The 19,642-nt window shown below is 33.5% G+C and overlaps 2 protein-coding genes across 3 annotated transcripts; both read left to right on the top strand.

The window, feature by feature from the left end:
* Positions 1-2,288: 2,288 nt before the first annotated feature.
* Positions 2,289-6,763, top strand: LOC116028779 (TOM1-like protein 6). 2 transcript variants are annotated; one of them, XM_031270597.1, is made up of 10 exons: positions 2,289-2,723; positions 3,200-3,281; positions 3,596-3,674; positions 3,817-3,915; positions 4,027-4,140; positions 4,277-4,440; positions 4,531-4,612; positions 4,697-4,782; positions 4,892-5,524; positions 5,601-6,763. In XM_031270597.1, the coding sequence occupies exons 4-10, from the start codon at positions 3,829-3,831 to the stop codon at positions 6,412-6,414; spliced, it is 1,980 nt and encodes a 659-aa protein (XP_031126457.1). In that variant the 5' UTR covers positions 2,289-2,723; positions 3,200-3,281; positions 3,596-3,674; positions 3,817-3,828; the 3' UTR covers positions 6,415-6,763. The 2 variants fall into 2 exon arrangements, with proteins under 2 accessions (XP_031126457.1, XP_031126456.1); XM_031270596.1 differs by lacking the exon at positions 3,200-3,281.
* Positions 6,764-16,983: 10,220 nt separating this feature from the next.
* LOC116030232 (cationic peroxidase 1-like) lies at positions 16,984-19,496 on the top strand. The gene is made up of 4 exons (XM_031272410.1): positions 16,984-17,290; positions 17,977-18,168; positions 18,521-18,683; positions 18,840-19,496. Exons 1-4 carry the CDS (start codon positions 17,072-17,074, stop codon positions 19,223-19,225), a joined length of 960 nt encoding a protein of 319 aa, XP_031128270.1. The 5' UTR covers positions 16,984-17,071; the 3' UTR covers positions 19,226-19,496.
* The last annotated feature ends 146 nt before the right edge of the window (positions 19,497-19,642 follow it).

Here is a 19,642-nt window from a genome sequence, read left to right on the forward strand (position 1 = left end):
TAGCAAATACAAAGCTAACACTACAAAAGCTATTAGCTCTAAAGTCATTTAGGATTAGGTCAAAGGAGGTACAAGAGTCACCATTTTTAATTCCCTCAACAAGTAAAGCATGATTCAATTTGCACCTTGTCGGTCTTAATGGAATTCAGCCATTTGAGGGCTTCCCTAATGCCCAAAGCTTCAGCCACTTTCGCTTGGTAGACCTATTTGGGGCACAAAGCTTTTGCCGGGGGCGCTATCACCTGGAGCGCGACCAAACTGCAAGAGGTGACGACCTTATTTGGAATGGATTTATTCCATATAGGTTGTTGCGTCTTTTAGGATTCTATATATTTCTCATATACAATAAATATTGAATAATATTCATTCTCAAGAAAATAATATTAGAAAATTAGACGTGAGTAGTCATATTAAACACAAGTGGAAAATGAGAATCACACTATTAATCTAAACCGTCATTTAGTATTCATTTATTACTTAACTTTAATAATTATATATTAATAAATTAAATAATTAAATATATGAAATTATGTCATCGTATTTGTATGTTACATAGGCGGTGTTGTTTGACCGCATTTCTTAGGAATATTTGTTATTTTGTTGACAAAATTCCCGCCAGTAAAATGCCGCCTCGAAAAACATATTTTCTTTTTCCTTTAAAAAAAATTGAAAATAGAATAAATTTCAGAAGATTAATGCCACTCGCAGCTCTCTTCCATTGCCGCCACGCTCGGCGCCTCGGCAATGCAACAAAGAGAATGCGAAAATATGAATTAGAAAAAAAAACATTTTTAATTATGTAGATGTGAATGGGAGATGATTAACTATAATTGTGCGATTTTAATTTATAATCCAACATTAATGCTAGTAAACATCTGAAAAATTAGATGGAAAAAGGCTTATTAATTTATTGAATTGTTCTTTTAATTTAATTAGTGCATAAATTCTCGTTACATTGACTTGGATGAATTAACTAATTCAAAATTTCGGTAAAACACATATTGTAGACCATGATTTATAGTGTAAGGTGAATCATTTATAAATGTTCATTTCTACTATACTGAAAATTAATTTTAATGTATTATAAATTTATTTTTAAAATATTTATAAATAAATTTATAATACACTAAAAATGAACATTGAGTATACTAAAAATGAACATATATATTAGTGGTTCACATTACAATGTAAGTTATGAGTTACGTGTAATTAATGATTCATAAAAGGGAAAATGACACTTTTTCCCCCTAAGTTACGTGCATATAGCACTTTTTCCCCATGAGTTATTAAAGTGATTGTTTTTCCCCCTCAGTTATTTTAAAAGTGGTTGTTTTTCCCCCTGAAATGTTAAATTGACATTTTTGCCCTTAAAATAACTATTTGATTTATTTTTATTCTCCAACCATTTATATTACTAATATGTATGGAAGATTACGGTTCGATATGAACCTAATCAAACACCATAGCAATTGAACTTAAATAGTATGGACGGTTACGGTTACAATTCCCTAAACCCGAAAAAATAAAATAAAATAATTGTTAAATTAAGACTATTTTTAAATAAGAAATAAAATTATAAAAATAAATAAATAAATAATTTTTGATTGGCGGTTCAAAATTGAAATTGAAATCGAACCGTACCGATTTATCAAAATAAGTGTTTGATTATTTTCACTATATATGATTGCGGTTCAGTTCCGGTTCGCGGTTCAACAATTATTTAATTTTATTTTTTGGTTCTAAATCGTAACCAGAACCGTTCATACTATTTCGGTATGATTGATACAGTGTTTGGTTAGGTTCGAACCGAATCGTGATCATCCATACATAAGAATTTGTTAGAGAAGAAAAATAAATGAAATAATTATTTTTAAGGGTAAAAATGTCAATTTAACATTTCAGGGGGAAAAACTGTCATTTTAATAACACAGGGGGGAAAAGTGCTATATGCACATAACATAGGGGGAAAAAGTGCCATTTTCCCTTCATAAAATGATAGATATCTCAAATGATTTATTATTGGAATTCATTATTGTATGGAACGTAATTTTAAAATACTAAATTGGGATAATTATTTATTATTAGAAAAATAAAAAGAAAGAGGGAGATTTATTATCGGCCATTATTACCAAAGGAGAAAGATTTTAGGAGGAGAAAAATGATGCACAGTAACTGTGACGAGGAGCGTGTATTAAGCAGCGCGCGTGAATGGAGATGTTCGCGGGAGTTGATGACACTAGAACACATAGCGAAAACGAAATTCCTGGAGAGGAAATATAACAACGAGAATTGGAAAAAGCAAAGAAATGAAACGCGAGAGAAGAGACCGAGAAAACGCTTAGAGCCAAGCGCAAGAGTAACAGAAGGGCCCAAACGAGAAACTTTCGTAGCGTTTCTCGGGAACAAAGAGCCTTTTTTTTTTTTCCTTGTGTTTTCCTGTGAAACTCAGAATCGCAAGACCCAGAGATTATTTTCTGCTTTTCTTTCTTATTCCACGCAAGAACAGTGATTTTTTCTCAGGAAACATAGAATCTGGAAAAAAAGAAAAGAAAAGAAAAGAAAAGAAAGATGATATCTTCATTGGCTATGGCGCCTGCTTCTTCATGGTATTCGACATCATCTTCGGTGGTGGTTCGAGTGGAGAAGGCCACGAGTGAGTTCTTGACAGGCCCTGACTGGCCTATGAACATTGATATCTGCGACATCATCAATTCCAATCGTTGGTATTTTCAGCTCTCTATTCTTTCCTGTTCTTTTTTTTTTTTTTTTCCTCCTCATGGCTGTAAGCAAGAATAGTTCTGTGGGCCCGGGAGCCCATAATGTATATAAATATAGTGATTAAGAACACATGATTTAGTTTGGTAACTCGGAGATTACACCAAGCACTAGATCATTAAATTATCCTGATTTACTATTTCATTATCATAACTTAAAGCTAGGATCTAGAGAATTTCGTCTTTTGTGGGTAAGAATAGTTCTTTGGAAATTAATAATTTTTGTGTGTGATTTCTAATTATGATTGTTGATTTTGCACATAGAATGGAAAAAGAGGTTTCTGTTTATATCTCTTGGTTTTATTTTGTATTTTTAAGCTAAGGTGGTCTTTGTTTGTATGATTATGATTTCTGATATATCTAGAAGATCATTAAAGTTTTGACCTTTAACTGGTCTCAATAAGAGAGGTAATTTCTTTTTACAGTTATGATTTTGGTTTTTGAAAACCAGAGATTCTCATAGCTTCTCTGTTGAAGCTGGGCTGCAGATGAGAATAAACGGAACAGGTTCATATATGAATGCCTAATTTTCCCTGATTTCTTTTATTTTCCTAAATTTTTATTGGGTGGCAACCTTTTTGCAGTCCACTATTGGCTTATAATTTGTGTAGTGCTTTGAAGAAATGATTCTTCTCAAGTGTTTTTGGAAAGAAGTAAACTCAATTTTGCTGTTTTTCTATCTTATTATTTAGATCATTATTAAGTTGCTTCAAACCGTATTTCTTGTCATTATTTGCATTTGTTTGGCAATTAGCTGATAACTGATTGGGTTTTCTATGAGAATGGCATAAGTTGTGCTCTCACTGTGCTACACTTTTCAGGGTGGCGAAAGATGTTCTCAAATCTGTGAAGAAAAGGCTGCAGAACAAGAATCCTAAAGTGCAGCTACTTTCTTTAACGGTATTATTCTCGTTTAGTTTGATTGTAATATGCTTTTAAAAATGTATGGATTCATGTAGAAATATGCTGGATTTAAGTACAAATTTAGTTGCTATAAGTATCGTTCGTGGTTTATTGACATTCGGCTTTACCTTTCTTTTAGCTTCTGGAGACGATGGTGAAAAACTGTTCTAATGTTGTGCACGTTCATATTGCTGAAAGAAGTATATTAACAGAGATGGTCAAAATTGTAAAGAAGACGGCAAGTGTCATTTCAATGCTCTTTAAGATCTGTGTTTGAAATTAATTCAATATTTTTTTTTTCAGAAATGCATTTCTGTGTTTCATTTTGCTGTCTTTGTTGGATTTGCAGATGGATACACACGTTAGAGACAAAATCCTAGTACTGATAGACTCTTGGCAAGAGGCGTTTGGTGGCCCGGGAGGAAAATATCCTCAGTACTATTGGGCGTATCAAGAACTGAAGGTATGCTTTCGGTTCTTGATTTTCTAATTAGAAATCTATGTTGTTGATAAGTACTATTTGGCAGAAAAGAGTGTAAGAAACCATTTGGGGATAATGATTCTCGTTCTTGCATTATTGTTATTCGAACTTGTTGCAGCTTGCTGGTGTAGGATTTCCGCCACGTTCATATGATACAGCTCCAATTTTCACTCCACCGGTGTCTCATCTTGTACAAAGCCCGCCCCGGATAGAGTATGGAATGCCAAGTAATTCTTCGACTAGACATGATGGCAACATGGTGTCTGAGATGGAGAAGTTAAGGTGAATGTTAGTTAGTCTTGGAGGTGTATGTGTTTATGTTCTTTGATTCACTTTGCCGTGTATTTTCCACTCATTTTCTTGGATTCACAGTTTTTCAGCCATAAGTTCTATGGGGGGTATTGTTGATCTTTTAGCTGAAATGCTGCAAGCTGTGAACCCAGGCGATCGTTCTGTATGTTCGTTCACTCCTTGTCTCGCCTCTAACCTAGTGCATATTGCCAGTAGATCGAAATCCTGATTTTTCCTTATTTTTTAGGCTGTAAAAGATGAAGTTATTGTGGATCTTGTTGAGCGTTGTCGTGCCAATCAGAAGAAACTGATTGATATGTTAACCGCAACCAGGTAAGGTTGTTTCCTAGTAGTTCAAATGCTGTTGGTTCTGTGTTTTTCTTGTGTCATTGTATCAATGCCTCCCCAAAACTGGTTTTTTGCTTGATGTTTGTTCTGTCAGGGACAATGGCCTTCTGGAACAGGGCCTTTATTTGAATGATATCCTGCAAAGTGTGCTTGCAAAGCACGATGCCATAGCGTCTGGTACTACCTTACCAAATCCTGTCGAGGATATCAAGCATCCCACGACTGAGTCTCGTGAAGGCGGGAGAGCTGGCACATCTGGTACTCGTGAAGGCGGGAGAGCTGATAGGTCTGATACTCGTGAAGGCGGGAGAGCTGATACATCTGGTACTCGTGAAGGCGGGAGAGTTGACACGTCTGGCACTCGTGAAGGCGTGAGAGTTGACACGTCTGGCACTCGTGAAGGCGTGAGAGTTGACACGTCTGGCACTCGTGAAGACGTGAGAGTTGACACGTCTGGTACTCGTGAAGGCGGGAGAGCTGACAAATCTGATACTCGTGAAGTCGTGAGAGTTGACACGTCTGGTACTCGTGAAGGCGGGAGAGCTGACAAATCTGATACTCGTGAAATCGTGAGAGTTGACACGTCTGTTACTCGTGAAGGCGGGAGAGCTGACACGACATCCGATACCGAGGCAGATGCTAAGTCCCTTGTGCCAGTGAGTGCAAGTCATTTGGATGATGAAGAGGAAGATGGCAAGAAAGAGGACTGTGCAGAGCTGATTCAAAGGTACTAAACCAATCTTTTTGCTCTTTTGTGTGCCCCTTACTCCCTCATCCTCAACTTTTATTTGTTGCAACTTCAGACGCTCGAAAACTCGCCCTGCAGCTCCCCGAGAAGGCGAGGGAGAGCCCTCAGATCCATCCATGAGTGCATTGATTGTTATTGATCCCCCCGAGCCTACCAAGGCAACAAAAGAGCAGGAGATAATCGAGCAGTTGAGCATCACCCTGGCGTCAAGCATGCCCCCAGACACCCCCGAAACGCCTGTTCCCACTTCTGCAGATCAAACCATGAACCAAACGGCCCCGGTTTCTTGTTTCAATCCATGGAATAATCCACACACCCCTCATTCTTATCCTGGACATCATAGCCAGGCATTCAACAGCTATATAGCTCCCTGGGCTCAGCCCCAACCCCAACCCCAAATGCAAACTTTTGCTCAGCCTCAGTTTCAGCTCCAATCCCAATCCCAGTCTATGTTCCACCAGATGCCCCAATCCAATGGTCAGTTCCCTCAGAACTCTTCTGCCTATACACCACCCCCCTGGGCTCCAACTCCAGGCTATTACAGCCAATCAAACCAATCATTCACACCACTTTACATGTACTCAACCCCACAACCCGCCACGACCTCATCCACACCCTTCGCCAACTCGTTCCCAGCTACGGGAAACACCAGCCCGGGCCTCAATGGGAACGCACAAGCCAGCCCCCGCCCCAGCGCCACAACGGGCCCCTCCTCTCCTGAACCGAAGCCTTTCATCCCATCATACAGGCTGTTTGAAGATCTTCATGTTTGGGGTAATGGAGAACAGAATCCTAGGACAACAGGCAACAACCCAGCATACAATTTGTTTGGAGCAAACAGCCATAATATCATTGATTTGCGCAAATGAGATGATTGATTGATTGATAGGGAATTTACAACATTTTACAAGCTTTACATGGTTGCTGCTGGCTGGCTGGCCTTTCATCCTCTGCCTTTTTCAAGTTTATATATTTTGTAGGTGGAATTTTGGAATAAGTATGATTTAGTTATTGTAGCCATGCATGCAATTACTTTGTGTGCAGGCTAGTAGAGATATTTTATGCTTTTTAGTTTTTACTGTTGATCAGCTATATAGTGTACTTTCATTTATTTATTTATTTTTAAATATCATGAACTTAAGTCTTTAGAGTATAAGGTCTTCACTTGGAAGATACATGCTTATCATTAATAATAAATTATATTTAATAGTTTAATCAGTTAAAAGTGTCAAAATGGTCTTGGGCTTGTTTAACTAGTATTTTTGGATGAGTTAGCCATGTAATATTGACTCATCCAACCATCCTGTTTTATGTCTGACGGGATAGGTCCATTATTGCAGCAAATCAATATCACCTCCATTAAGAGTGGATCTCATGATCTCTTATATAGGTGAATTACTACATGTCATTTGAGCACAATGTGATTGGCAAAAAAACTTGTATTTACTATTTGAGAGTGCATACAAAGTAAATTTTGTTCTTGTGTAACGTCACGAATTATATAGAAGAGGTGGTAAACTGCACTAAAAAGATTCTATGCAACGGATCGAGAGAATATTAACAATATCAAATACTTTTGTTTTTTTTTTTTTTCGATCAATACATCGTTTTGACATTACGCAAAGTCTTACCTGTAATATTTATTCGTTTTATTGGTAGAGTATCAACCTATCATTATCATCTTTAGATGCGAAAATTTTGATACGATGAGTACAAATTGGGTCATCACTTTTTGGAATTCTCAAATACATCCAAAACAATATGTATCACTCAATAATTAATCCTTCTAAATTCAACGTTAGATTACATGTTTTTCCCAAAAGTGTTTTCGCTTTTCCAACATTTTCAAAGCTAATTAGTAAATTCTTTTTTCAGAAGCAAGTCATCCATGATGATGAGGTCGAAATCAGATGCATGTTTCCATCCAATTTTTTGAATAGAAAGACACAAATTAAATATGATAGATTAGATATTAATTGAATTGAAGCATGCTTCCATTCCAAGAAAATTATGTGGTGTCTGTGGGTGGGTGGGGTCTAATTAATTATATAGAATTTAAAAAAACTAATCCTTTCACTCATTAGTCTCTCTCTCTGTCTCTCTTTTGTTTTGTTTTTATAGCATGGATAGTAATTATCTGAGTATGTAATACGTAGTCCTTCGATTGTAGTAATTTTGTTACGTTTAATCATAAACTTTCAAATTGTTACCATTTGTGGTCCAAGTAACCACTCATAGTCTTTCAAGTTTTAAAATTTAATTAGCCCTAGCCCTTCTAGAAGGACCACGACTTGTTAAAATTCGATAGTTGATGGACCATAGACAGGTAACTTGGACCACAGATGATTACAATTTGAAAGTCAAAGGAATACAGATGGTCAATTTGAAAGTTTAATACTAAATCTGGCAAAATCAATATACTCGGAGGATCTTAGATGATATTAACTCTAATTATCTTGAAAATTTTGAACCATCATTATCGCTTCCATGCACACCAACTCCAGGCAGGAGGTTATGAAGAGAGAAATTGTTTTATGAATTATTGCATGTGTGAATAAGCAACAACTTCTAGTGTACGTAAAAAACACTAGCTATGTTAGCAATTAAAGCCAGACTTTGGTTGGCCAGCAAATTAAAGTCAAATTATAATGAATTGTTCAATAATATGTCACATGTTCAGTCAAGTGCCATATATATGATTCATGCTTTGGTAAGTGGAAGATTAAGTTAGAAATCAAACCCATAATTTTATAGAGCATTGCTATCTAATGGCTCGTCATTTGGTACTATACGTACATATATGATATATACCTTATATTCTGGAGGTTTAATTTTTGAATCAATCTTTGAATAATAAGAGAGATATCATATTTTAATCGTATATATTAATAAAAGCTAAATTGAAAATAATGGGAAACATGCTTCAACTTAAAGGATTAAATTATGTAGGTGGGTAGCTAGGCTTTTGATGTATTATTCCTTTCACGTTAATCCGCCTTTGTATGCATGGGATCAAAATTGTCAACGAAGGCCGAAAACTAATGACAAAGGTTATAAGAGTTAATACCAGCCAAGGTCCCTCGAGTATAGTGGTTCCGCCATCTATGGTCCTAAACTTTCAAATCAACCCTCCGTCATCCTCATTTTTTCGAATTTGACCTGCTCTAGTCCTTCTGTTAGTCTGCTCCGTCTGAGCTGTGAAATGTGAGGGCAAATAAGACATTTTACATTTTGCCCTAGTCCTCACGTCGCCGACCATACGTTTCTGGTCCTCTGCTCCGATCTCTGCTTCTTTCTGCTTCTCATTTTGCCCTAAACCACATAAACCTTCCGATCTCTGCTTCTTTCTGGTCTCCCAGATTCATACGTTTCCCTTCTATCTCCGTGTAAATACAGAATCAGAACACAGAATAATAATTTCCCAGAATACGATTCTTCTTTATAAGCCCACAAATATCAGATTCTAATTCCTTCAATTGGTTGGAAATTTTCTAAAATTTGTTGGGATTATTTTCTTTACTATTTAGCTTTTATCTTCCTGTTGAACTATATGTAAATAATACCACGCTTATACGCCGGTAATCTCTTTTCTTTATTTGCTTATTTCTCAAATTTCTGCTTGTGGTTGAAGATTGGGGGTTGTGAATTGGGTTTGGATTGTGTGATAATGGATGCCTTCTGATGGGTTTTGCATAAAGTTTGAAAATGCCACTTCTTTGATTAAAAAACCGGCCACTTCTCTCACCGGAAAATTCCTCGAAATTTGCACGGAGAGTCTCGGCTCTGAGATCGGCTCCGATTGTTTCTCCTCCTACCCTTCTCCTGAGTTTGGCGACTCCGCCGACAAAGAAAAAGATGACCACCAATCCCCACCACAGCACGAGCTTATTTTACCACCATTTCCGGAAGAATTCTGAGTTGTGAAGCACAGTTACAGCAAGAAATCGCCGCCGCAATCCTTCCCGCCGCTGCTTCCCTCTCTAGTAAGAGGCGACGACAAACCTTCTGTTCGCATGCACTACCGCCGCCAGCACGATTGCATTTTTGAAGGGGTTACTGGGCAGGTTACCGCTCAAATCTGAAACTACCCCACTACCAGGCTCAATTTCAATTTGCTCAAATCTGAAACTTACTGCGGCACTTGCTCAAATCGGAAGGTCTCCGGAGGAGCTTCGATGGGCTTCAGCTTCGCCACGGTCGGAGAAGGTTTTGTTTCGCAGGCACTCTCCATTTTCACGACTAAGAGTGGCAGAGAACGATTAGCGCAAGGAGGAGAGACCGGAATGGAATTTCTGCCACCACTTAGCAGTGGAAGTCCGATAGCGATGATCCGTGAATTGGCTACTAAAACACATAAGCAATTACAAAAGGTAAAATGTCTTATTTGCCCTCACATTTCACGGCTCAGATGGAGCAGACTAACGGAAGGACTAGGGCAGGTCAAATTCGAAAAAATGAGGATGACGGAGGGTTGATTTAAAAATTTAGGATCATAGATGGCGGAACCACTATACTCGAGGGACCTTGGCTGGTATTAACTCAAGGTTATAATTAAGATTCCTCAAGGCTCCAGCAACGACAATAATGACACCTTAATTACGTTTTAGCTAAGATATGTCGTATTTGATTCGGTTGTTATTTAACTCTAATTTCGATCACCTAATTCTATCTACTTGTAATGTGTGGATTCAACGCGGACCATACTTGGACAGTTGGACACTCTCTGACTCTTTAAACATTTTTTTTTAAGTCAAATAAGTCACTAATAAACTACACACAAAAATAGAGTTAGATTACAAAATTAAAAATATTTGAAATATATATATAAATAATTGACACCCAGATTTTTCAAAAATTGACACCCAGATAAGCAAAAATCACCGTATCTATGTGGCATTTTTTTCACAGCAATAATAATAATAATTTTGGAGTTGTATTATTAGTAGTAGTTAAAAAAAATAATTTAAAATTCTGGCCAATACATGACCGGTTTTTAGATTTTGGTGGCCCTGTATTTTATAAATAAATGAGACCCACCAAAAGTATAAACTCAATCTTTAAAACTGATACGTAATATATATTAGTTTTACTTAAGTTATCTTTGTAGATTCAGCGCTCGAGACATATCTGTGCCGTTGGGAAAACATAATGGTTTTGCCTTGCTCAATTAATTAGGTCCTAATTATTATGAGAGAGAAGTGATTTCCGATAAAACTTATATGTGTTAGGATTAATTGTAGCTTTATGTTTTCAAAAAAAAAAATAAAAAATTGTAGCTTTATATATATATATATATATATATATATATATATATATATATATATATATATATATATATATTTCTTAATTAGTTAGGTCAAAAATAAAAATTAGACCCTCTAAAAATTGAGGCCCTGTCTATTGCCCATCTTGCATGCCCTAAAATCCGACTTTCGCTAGCTAGCATTTAGTAATAGCTGTAGTTTTGAATTGGAACTGTACTGTTTGATCCCACTAGAATGCAAATCACTGAAATCAGAGCGGGAACTCATTCTAAATTGGAATCAAAACCACCCATACGGTTTTAGTTATAGTTCTGGTTTAGTCTGTAAAGTGTTCGGTTCAAACCGAATTGTAATCATGCCTAGTTATATTTTAAAAAATTCACCCTACTATATTTGAGAGCATTTAAGATAAAGAGTGAACTATTTTTTAAAGTCAACTATAAAAAGAAGAGCAACTCAAAATTAATGATCAAAAGTAAAATTAAACTATAGTCAATGGACCAAAAGTGAAATAAAATCAACATTAGTTCTGATGATGCCTCTTATATTGTGATAAATATCGTAATATATTATTAGCAGTTCATGAATCAATTTATTATATTGCTTATGAATTAATCATATAAATAAATAAATAAATATATATATATATATATATATATATATATATATATATATATGTCGATGCTCTGGTGCAATGCTACTTTCCCGTGTGGTTGTACGAATGAACACATTGAAACCATAGGATGAACTAAAAAAAAAAAATGAAGAAGAAGAAGAAGAAGAAGAAGAAGAGAGGAAATCAATGAAGGAGAAAATACATGATGAGAATTTCGTAATTTTTTATAACAAAATATACATGCTGCACAAAATTATAAAAATGTCATGAAGAAGAAGAAGAAGAAGAAGAAGAAGAGAGGAAATCAATGAAGGAGAAAATACATGATGAGAATTTCGTAATTTTTTATAACAAAATATACATGCTGCACAAAATTATAAAAATGTCATATAACAAAATATACATGCTGCACAAAATTATAAAAATGTCACCACATTTTTTCTTTTTTGATTGATTTTTAGCCACTTGGTGGAAGCATCAAGTAACGCACCACAGAGCACTCATAAGTGTACCACCAAAATATACATTGTTGATAAAATTATAAAATTGCTATTGCGTTTTTTCTCATGTACATCGATTTCTATCAATCTGATCTGAGCTCATCCTATAGTTCTAATATATCTGCAAGATCGTACGGGAGAGCAGGGCCGTATTTGAACAAACACACATATAAAGGTTTAATTTAAAACACGATTTGATGAGTTGTTTTGGGTATATTTTAATATTTTACAAAATTTCATTATCATTTTATTTTAATAGGAATTAAATAATTGGCAGGTCAAATCTATATATAACCAATTATTAAGAAGGGCCACCATACATAAATCATTTATTGATTATCCATATTACATCATCACATACATGTGCATATTTGTCGGATATTTATATGATGTGTGTCTCCATATAATAATTAATAATATGTAGTACAAGAAAGCACATAAATAGATAAATAAATTTTAAGTATGCACAGCTTATTAGTTTAATAAGCAGTATTTAGAGGAAAAGACCAAGATTCAAAACTCAACAACAATAATGTAGATGTTATGTCCAATATAGACAGATCCCAAATAGGATCAGTGTATTACCTTAATTTACATCTTCTTAAATATTCTGTTGGATCGGGATATGAGGCCTTTAGGATTGGTGATTCAACTAATTTTCAGAGTTTGGGGAAAATAAATAAATTTTAAAATGAATCCAACATATATAAATATATCTTGCCAACAACTACTACTGAAATGCATATTTTAAGCGGTTAGAATATTTTAATTAATTATTTATTTTTTGTGTTAGCTATGGTCTCTGCATTCCTAACTTAGATGACTTCTATCTTGGCTATATTCCTCAAGTTGGAGACAATCCCAAATCCCACTGCATTGTTTAAGTGTTTCGTCATAACTTAATTTTTGTTAAGGATTATTTATTAATATATTTGAAGACAACAATATTTAAATTTAAATGCTTGCATGCAAATCTAATAATTATATAAGTTTGAACTCTAAATTTAAGGGTGTCTCATCGCTTCTGCCTAGAGACTAGTGGATTAACCTATAGGCCTCCAAATGCTTGTACATAATGTCATCTATATCTCTTATTTTTGGTACTTAGTATGATTTAAACCATTCCCCTTAAGAGTCACAGCTATTAGCAAAACAAAATTTATGAACTTATTTTGAGATGGTTGACTAATTAAACTATGCTAGAGATACTAATCTAATAATTATACTCCCTCCGTCTCATTTTATGTGTCTGATTCAATTAACGATGCTTGACTGGAGTTATTTTTAACTCAATTTTTTTCATAATATTAAGTTTAGTATTAGTATATAAAATTTATATATTAAGAAACTACATTAAAAATACTATTAAACACACAAATTTAAATTTAAAAATAATTTTAAAATACTCAATAAAAAAAAATTGGTTTGGCCTTAAAAAATCTATTTAGAAAAACTTAATTTATGGGTTGCGTGCTCTAAGGACTTCAATTCCCATTTTTATTTGAATGGGGGATTGAAAATTACGTAAGGAATATTATTGGTGACAAAAAGGATTCATTTCGTACACAATAATTACGAAGTCAATTTTGATTTGTTGATTTAGATGGAAATAAATAGTCAAAAAGAGGATCTGGTACATGCAAAGATGACTGACGCGGTTTAATCATAAGAAGAGAGATATCAAAATTCCAAAACGGCCCCACTACTTATAGTATACTCGATTTCTTCCTCGTGTAGGGTACAACTTTATACACCCAGGCCGCAGCTAACCAGATAATTAAAAGTTAGTCCCCAATCGAGAAAAAAATTTTAATTTCTTTTTTGAATACTATTGACTATGTAACAAACCAACAAATCACACTGGAATTCAAACATGAGACCTCTTGTTTGAGAAGTCACAGCTATGCCGCTCGACCAAAAGTCTTTGGCATTCTTTAATCCTTTTGTTGTTGTTTGTGCTGTAACTGAAAGTATTTATTTTTGATCTAGGAGAAATTACACAGCTGCTAATTGAATGTGTTTTGTGTAAAATTTATTTTGTAACCCTAGTTACCAAAAAAAAGTACAATGATATGTTGTCAATAGTTGACCAACTCAAACTAATAAAGCTAACATGCAGTTCTTACAATAAAGTCTTTAAAAGTCATGATTGAATACACTCCCTAAATTTAACTTAAAATGTTGTGACTACTAAGTTCGCCATCTGACTAACTTAATTTGTATTGCCTCCAAAGTATTTAATCTTTACTTATTTAAGAGCATTATGAAGTATACTAACTTGTTATATGATGTTTTTACAAATTGGGTTAAAATTAAAGTAAAATTAAAAAATTAATAACATGAAAATTTGGCAATAGTTTGTAGTATTTTAGTTATCTAAGTTATAGGATAACATGAAGAATTGTAGATGTCCTTTGTTAGCCATTGCCACCACACTCATGTTCCCAACTTCTACGCATCGGCACATATGACAACTTCCTTCACAATTCACAGTATGAAGAAGCAACAATCAAAGTACTTGATCAATATTTAAGAGAAAAATATAACTTTAGTCCCTTAATTGTTCCTTGCTAGTAATTTTAGTTCTTAACTTTTTACCATTATAATATGTATATCTAACTCTTCAAAAAAGTTATAGTTTAATTTTAACCCGTAAAGCAATAAAACTATTAAACTTTATTAAATTTTTACTTGGTATGCATATAGGTATTTTAGTAATTTTTAATGTTTCTTCTTTAATTATAATCTTATATTTAGTCTCGATATTTTATTTGTAATATAAAAAATTAACATGACTTTAACAGGGTCATGTAAGGAAAATATGAACGATGTGCCACAATTGAAAATAAAAATTTTAATTAAAAAAATGTTGTCAATCTATATATATATATTTTACGTATGAAATGCCAAAACTGACAATGTTATAAAGAGTAAAGATAATACACAATTTTAAAATATCCATGCCACAATTGATCCATGTATTAGATTTATTGCTCTAAAAATAAAAAATTAAACTTTTTAAAAAAGTTAAGGGTGTATATTAACATAGTATATAAAAAATTTAGAACTAAAATCACTAACAATTGAAGGACTAAAATTACATTTTTCTTATTAACTTAATCACTTTATTTCAAGAAAGAAAGAAAAATGATAGGCATTATCCTTGCATAGTGCCATAGTGGTAGACTTCCAATTGTGGGCAAGACTTCAAATTGTCGTTTTGTGAATGGACTGGTCCTTAAAGCCGGTTGCGTTCACTGCCACTGGAAATTTAATTAGCCATTTATATTATAGACCCTGCCATGAGGAGATAGATGCTGCAATGTTTTCATCGTTCACACACAAAACGCGTTTACAAATAATAGCTAAATACCATATGATTTAATAACATCATTGTTACTTTTCATAAAAAAGTTATTATTTTTAAATTCATTTCAATTAATGATCGATATAATTTATTCAGCAGATATTAAAATTAGGTTAGAATGTATGTACTAAAAAAAAAAAAAGAAAACTTAACATAAAATAATAATCACATATCTCACCGCTTCTGTGCTAGAAATTTAATAGCTAGAAGAGATTTATAACAAAAGAATGTTATTTAAACGCATAAAATAACAATTTTGGGTTTAGTTTTTCATATTTAAATGAAAGAATCTCTAATTCAAACCTAAATCTTCATTTTGAATAAATTTATAAATTATTAATAGTATAACAAAGGCTCACTTAAAATTTTCTTTCATTAGTATGATTTTGGTTTGAGTTTGGATTGGGGTCATTGTGTGCAAAAATGCGACATATAATTTTGTGTTGAGTCTTGAAGTTAGATTTCTTAGATTTACTTCCATTTGTTATATTGTGGACTAGGGTCCACTATGCACATAGTGTACCCTTTTTAAATTATGTGCATACAGGTAACATATTATGTACTTTTAATTAATAAATTATATACATATTACAATTAACATATTATATTATTATTTACATACACTTTATTTATTATTTAACATATTATGTACATTCAATTATATAAATTATATACCTATTACAATTAATATATATATTATGTACCTACCAGACTACAATTAACATATTATTACTTTAAGTTAATAATTTATGTACATATTCCAATTTACGTATTATTTATTTGCTCATGGGCTAGGAGGCAGAGTAATAGGGTTCAAAATATAGTTTACGAAATTCGAAAAATCTAAATTAAAAATTTTATAAAAAAAACGCGTGGAATCTTTCTAATACTCTATTTACATGTGACTTTAGTTTACTAGTGACGTAGGATAAGAGTCAAACTACAAATCTTCAAACTTTAGACTTACCGTGCATGCATATGTATTCTACTAGCTAGCTCAAAAACCAGCAACTAACTTAATCTAACTAAAATATTTTAGCTCTCTGCACGAAACAATAGTGCCCTATACACACATACAAATCACATCTAGTCAAATCTAGCATTCAACATGAATTACTATACGAGTATCAAAAAGTAAAATTATGCTTTCATTATTAATTATAATTTTTTAAAAACAAAAATGACATTTTAAGTAGCTATTTTGTAATATAAATATATGCGAGTTTACATTGAAAGAAAAGAAATTGATATATTGTATGATCAAAATAGATAATGAATAAATGAAAAATTGATTATCAATGTAGATCCATTTGATATTGGATAATGAGGAAGTCAAAAATTTTGGAAGGATTGACTCGTGATTAAGCTTGTGTTTTAACACCGCGTGGTGCTCTTCTTCCGGAAGAATCGTATGCACTCTCAGGAGGTAGTTAAGCAATTTTAAGAAAAATATATGTTACAAATTTTTAATATAGTGGTAAGTATGTATTTTATGCGCTCGAAAACGTTAACATTAATTTTAATCGATTTTATATTATATGCATGTATCATGTATGGCGGGTGTATATGATCCGTGAGCGACGAAAAGAGAGAATAAGACATAAAGTAAATGAAAAACAGCTAATGTCTGTTTGTCATCAACTCTTCAATAATTATTATCCTATAATCCACTCCTATAAATACATGGCCAATAGAAAACCACAAGCCTGCCAGCCCTCCTCTAATTCCTTAATTTCCTCTTTTCTTCTTCTTCATTCGCTCTCATCTTTTACAGCAGCCATGGCGGCTTCTGCTACTGTTCCATCAACAACGTTTCTTCTGCTCCTTTTCTCCCTCCTCCTTGGCCTCACCTCAGCTCAGCTATCCGCCAACTTCTACTCTAAAACTTGCCCAAACGCACTCTCCATTATCCAAACCGCAGTCGCCAATGCCGTCAAGTCTGAGGCTCGGATGGGAGCTTCCTTGCTTCGTCTCCATTTTCACGACTGTTTTGTTAATGTTCGTCTTTTTCTCTTCTTTTTTTTTTCTTTTTAAACTAGATACATACCGACCTTCCATTCATATATTATAAAATTATTATTATTAATTACTTTTTTTTTTTGTGGAGACTAATATGGAGTATTTTATTAATCTAAATGTATTTAAACATACATGCAGAAATATACACCATTAACTTTGAAATCATTCTTTTTCAATAATACTAGTATGTACAATTAAGTATTCGTATAATATATTTGGTTGTATATAGTATAAAATATATTGGCATTAGTGTTGACAATGTTCGGTATATATGCAACCAAGTATACTGTACCTAATTATATTGATTTTTTTTGCACCTTATATATAAAACTCCTTTAGTTTAATAGTGTATAATACATAGTTCTATTGAATATTATTTGCATGGTATAAAACTTCTTTAGTTTAATATGTAAAATACTATTTGTATGCTTCGTATAGTATTTTACGCTCTTCCGTTTTCATTATATTGTAAACATATGAATCGTACTAATATTATATAATATTGTGATTTTTGTTATATATGATGAATAATGTTCTAACCGGTTTATTTCATCTTACGTTGACTTATCAATGATTTGGACCAATATTACTAATAGCCAGCTAGATATATATAATATATTCAGATGTATGATTTTGTGAATGATATAATATTTGATTTGGAACAGGGATGTGATGCATCCATCTTATTGGACGACACGGCCAATTTCACTGGAGAACAATCTGCCGGTCCGAATGTGAACTCAATTAGAGGACTCAATGTAATAGACAATATCAAAACTCAACTCGAGAAATCTTGTGTCGGTGTTGTGTCTTGTGCTGATATTGTTGCCGTTGCAGCTAGAGACTCAGTTGTTGCGGTAATTAAGAAAAACACTAATAATTTAATTGTTACATTCAATTCCACCGTGTTAACATCATTCTTGATGAGTATAATGCATGTTGGGGCAACCGAACAGAATTGTTAACTTAGTAACTACAAGGTTCCAAGTTTGACTTCTACTGGGAGTGGCTAATTAACCTTTTTGATTTGAGCCCGCCAGTTATGAAAAATCTAGACTAGTTTATCTCTTTTAATTTTTTTGCTGACTAAGGTTAAAAGGCAAACCGAATTTACCTTGTACATATCATCGGGTAGTGATTATGGATTTCTCTTGTAATGCATATAACATATATGCCATTGTATTAACATGTGATCAACGTAATTTACAGCTTGGTGGCCCTAGTTGGAATCTTTTATTAGGTAGAAGAGATTCAACGACTGCAAGCCAAAGTGCTGCTAACAGCCTTCCTGGACCTGGTTTGAGTTTAAGTCAGCTCATTTCTACCTTCTCTAACAAAGGTTTTAGTGCCAGAGAAATGGTTGCTCTTTCAGGTAATCTTTTATATTTTAAGAAAATTTTTTGCAATTAGTTTATATTATGACGACCAAATAATTAATTATGTCCTTTCGTCACAAAAAAGAAAAAAGAAAAGGGAGTCCTTATAATGTACTATTCTTTTTTTTTTTTTTTGGTATGAACAATCGTAGGAAGTCACACAATTGGACAGGCCAGGTGTTCCCTTTTTCGGAGCCGTATCTACAATGAAAAGAACATAAATGCTTCATTTGCAACGTCGCTACAAGCGAATTGTCCTCAGAGTGGAGGCGATAGCAATCTTGCTGCACTCGACACCACCACACCAACCTCATTCGATAATGCTTATTTCAAAAATTTACAAAGTCAAAAGGGGTTGTTACACTCTGATCAACAACTGTTTAACGGTGGATCTACAGATTCCATAGTCAACACTTATAGCTCCAATCCTTCCACTTTCGCAACAGACTTTGCTAATGCTATGGTGAAAATGAGTAACCTTAGCCCTCTCACGGGAACTAATGGCCAAATAAGAAAGAATTGCAGAAAGACCAATTGAATTGCATGGTGAACACAATTAAGCTTTCAAATTTTAGTAAGATTTCTGTTGAGTAATTATGGATTTGGGATGATTAGCAAATAAAGCCTTCCAAAGGGTAGGTGATAGATGTGGTATTTTCTTTGCTAGAAAGTAACAAGAAGAATTAATATGTTTTGCTTTTATCATATCCAATATTGGCAATTGTAACTCATATATTAATACAAAGTTTTGAGTTAGTATAATCCAAGTGATTTTGTAATCCAAAACCATTATATATTCATTCATCATATAGGCTGTTTGAAGATCTATATATAATTCTATTTACCATTAACACTATTCATTACAATCAGATTGACATGATAACTCATACTTGTATAATCATATATAATTTCACTTTAGAAATGTCAATCATCTTAGAGAAATATTTTTAAAAAG

This window comes from Ipomoea triloba, chromosome 9, assembly GCF_003576645.1.
Source record: "Ipomoea triloba cultivar NCNSP0323 chromosome 9, ASM357664v1".
NCBI lineage: Eukaryota > Viridiplantae > Streptophyta > Magnoliopsida > Solanales > Convolvulaceae > Ipomoea > Ipomoea triloba.

Excerpts from the sequence above, each read along its gene's own strand:
- LOC116030232 (XM_031272410.1), top strand. The coding sequence starts at position 17,072 with ATGGCGGCTTCTGCTACTGTTCCATCAACAACGTTTCTTCTGCTCCTT. Across the intron at positions 17,291-17,976 it reads TTCACGACTGTTTTGTTAAT|GGATGTGATGCATCCATCTT; the intron begins GTTCGTCTTTTT and ends GATTTGGAACAG. Across the intron at positions 18,169-18,520 it reads CTAGAGACTCAGTTGTTGCG|CTTGGTGGCCCTAGTTGGAA; the intron begins GTAATTAAGAAA and ends CGTAATTTACAG.
- LOC116028779 (XM_031270596.1), top strand. The coding sequence starts at position 2,569 with ATGATATCTTCATTGGCTATGGCGCCTGCTTCTTCATGGTATTCGACA. Across the intron at positions 3,675-3,816 it reads TGCAGCTACTTTCTTTAACG|CTTCTGGAGACGATGGTGAA; the intron begins GTATTATTCTCG and ends CCTTTCTTTTAG. Across the intron at positions 4,613-4,696 it reads TGAACCCAGGCGATCGTTCT|GCTGTAAAAGATGAAGTTAT; the intron begins GTATGTTCGTTC and ends CTTATTTTTTAG.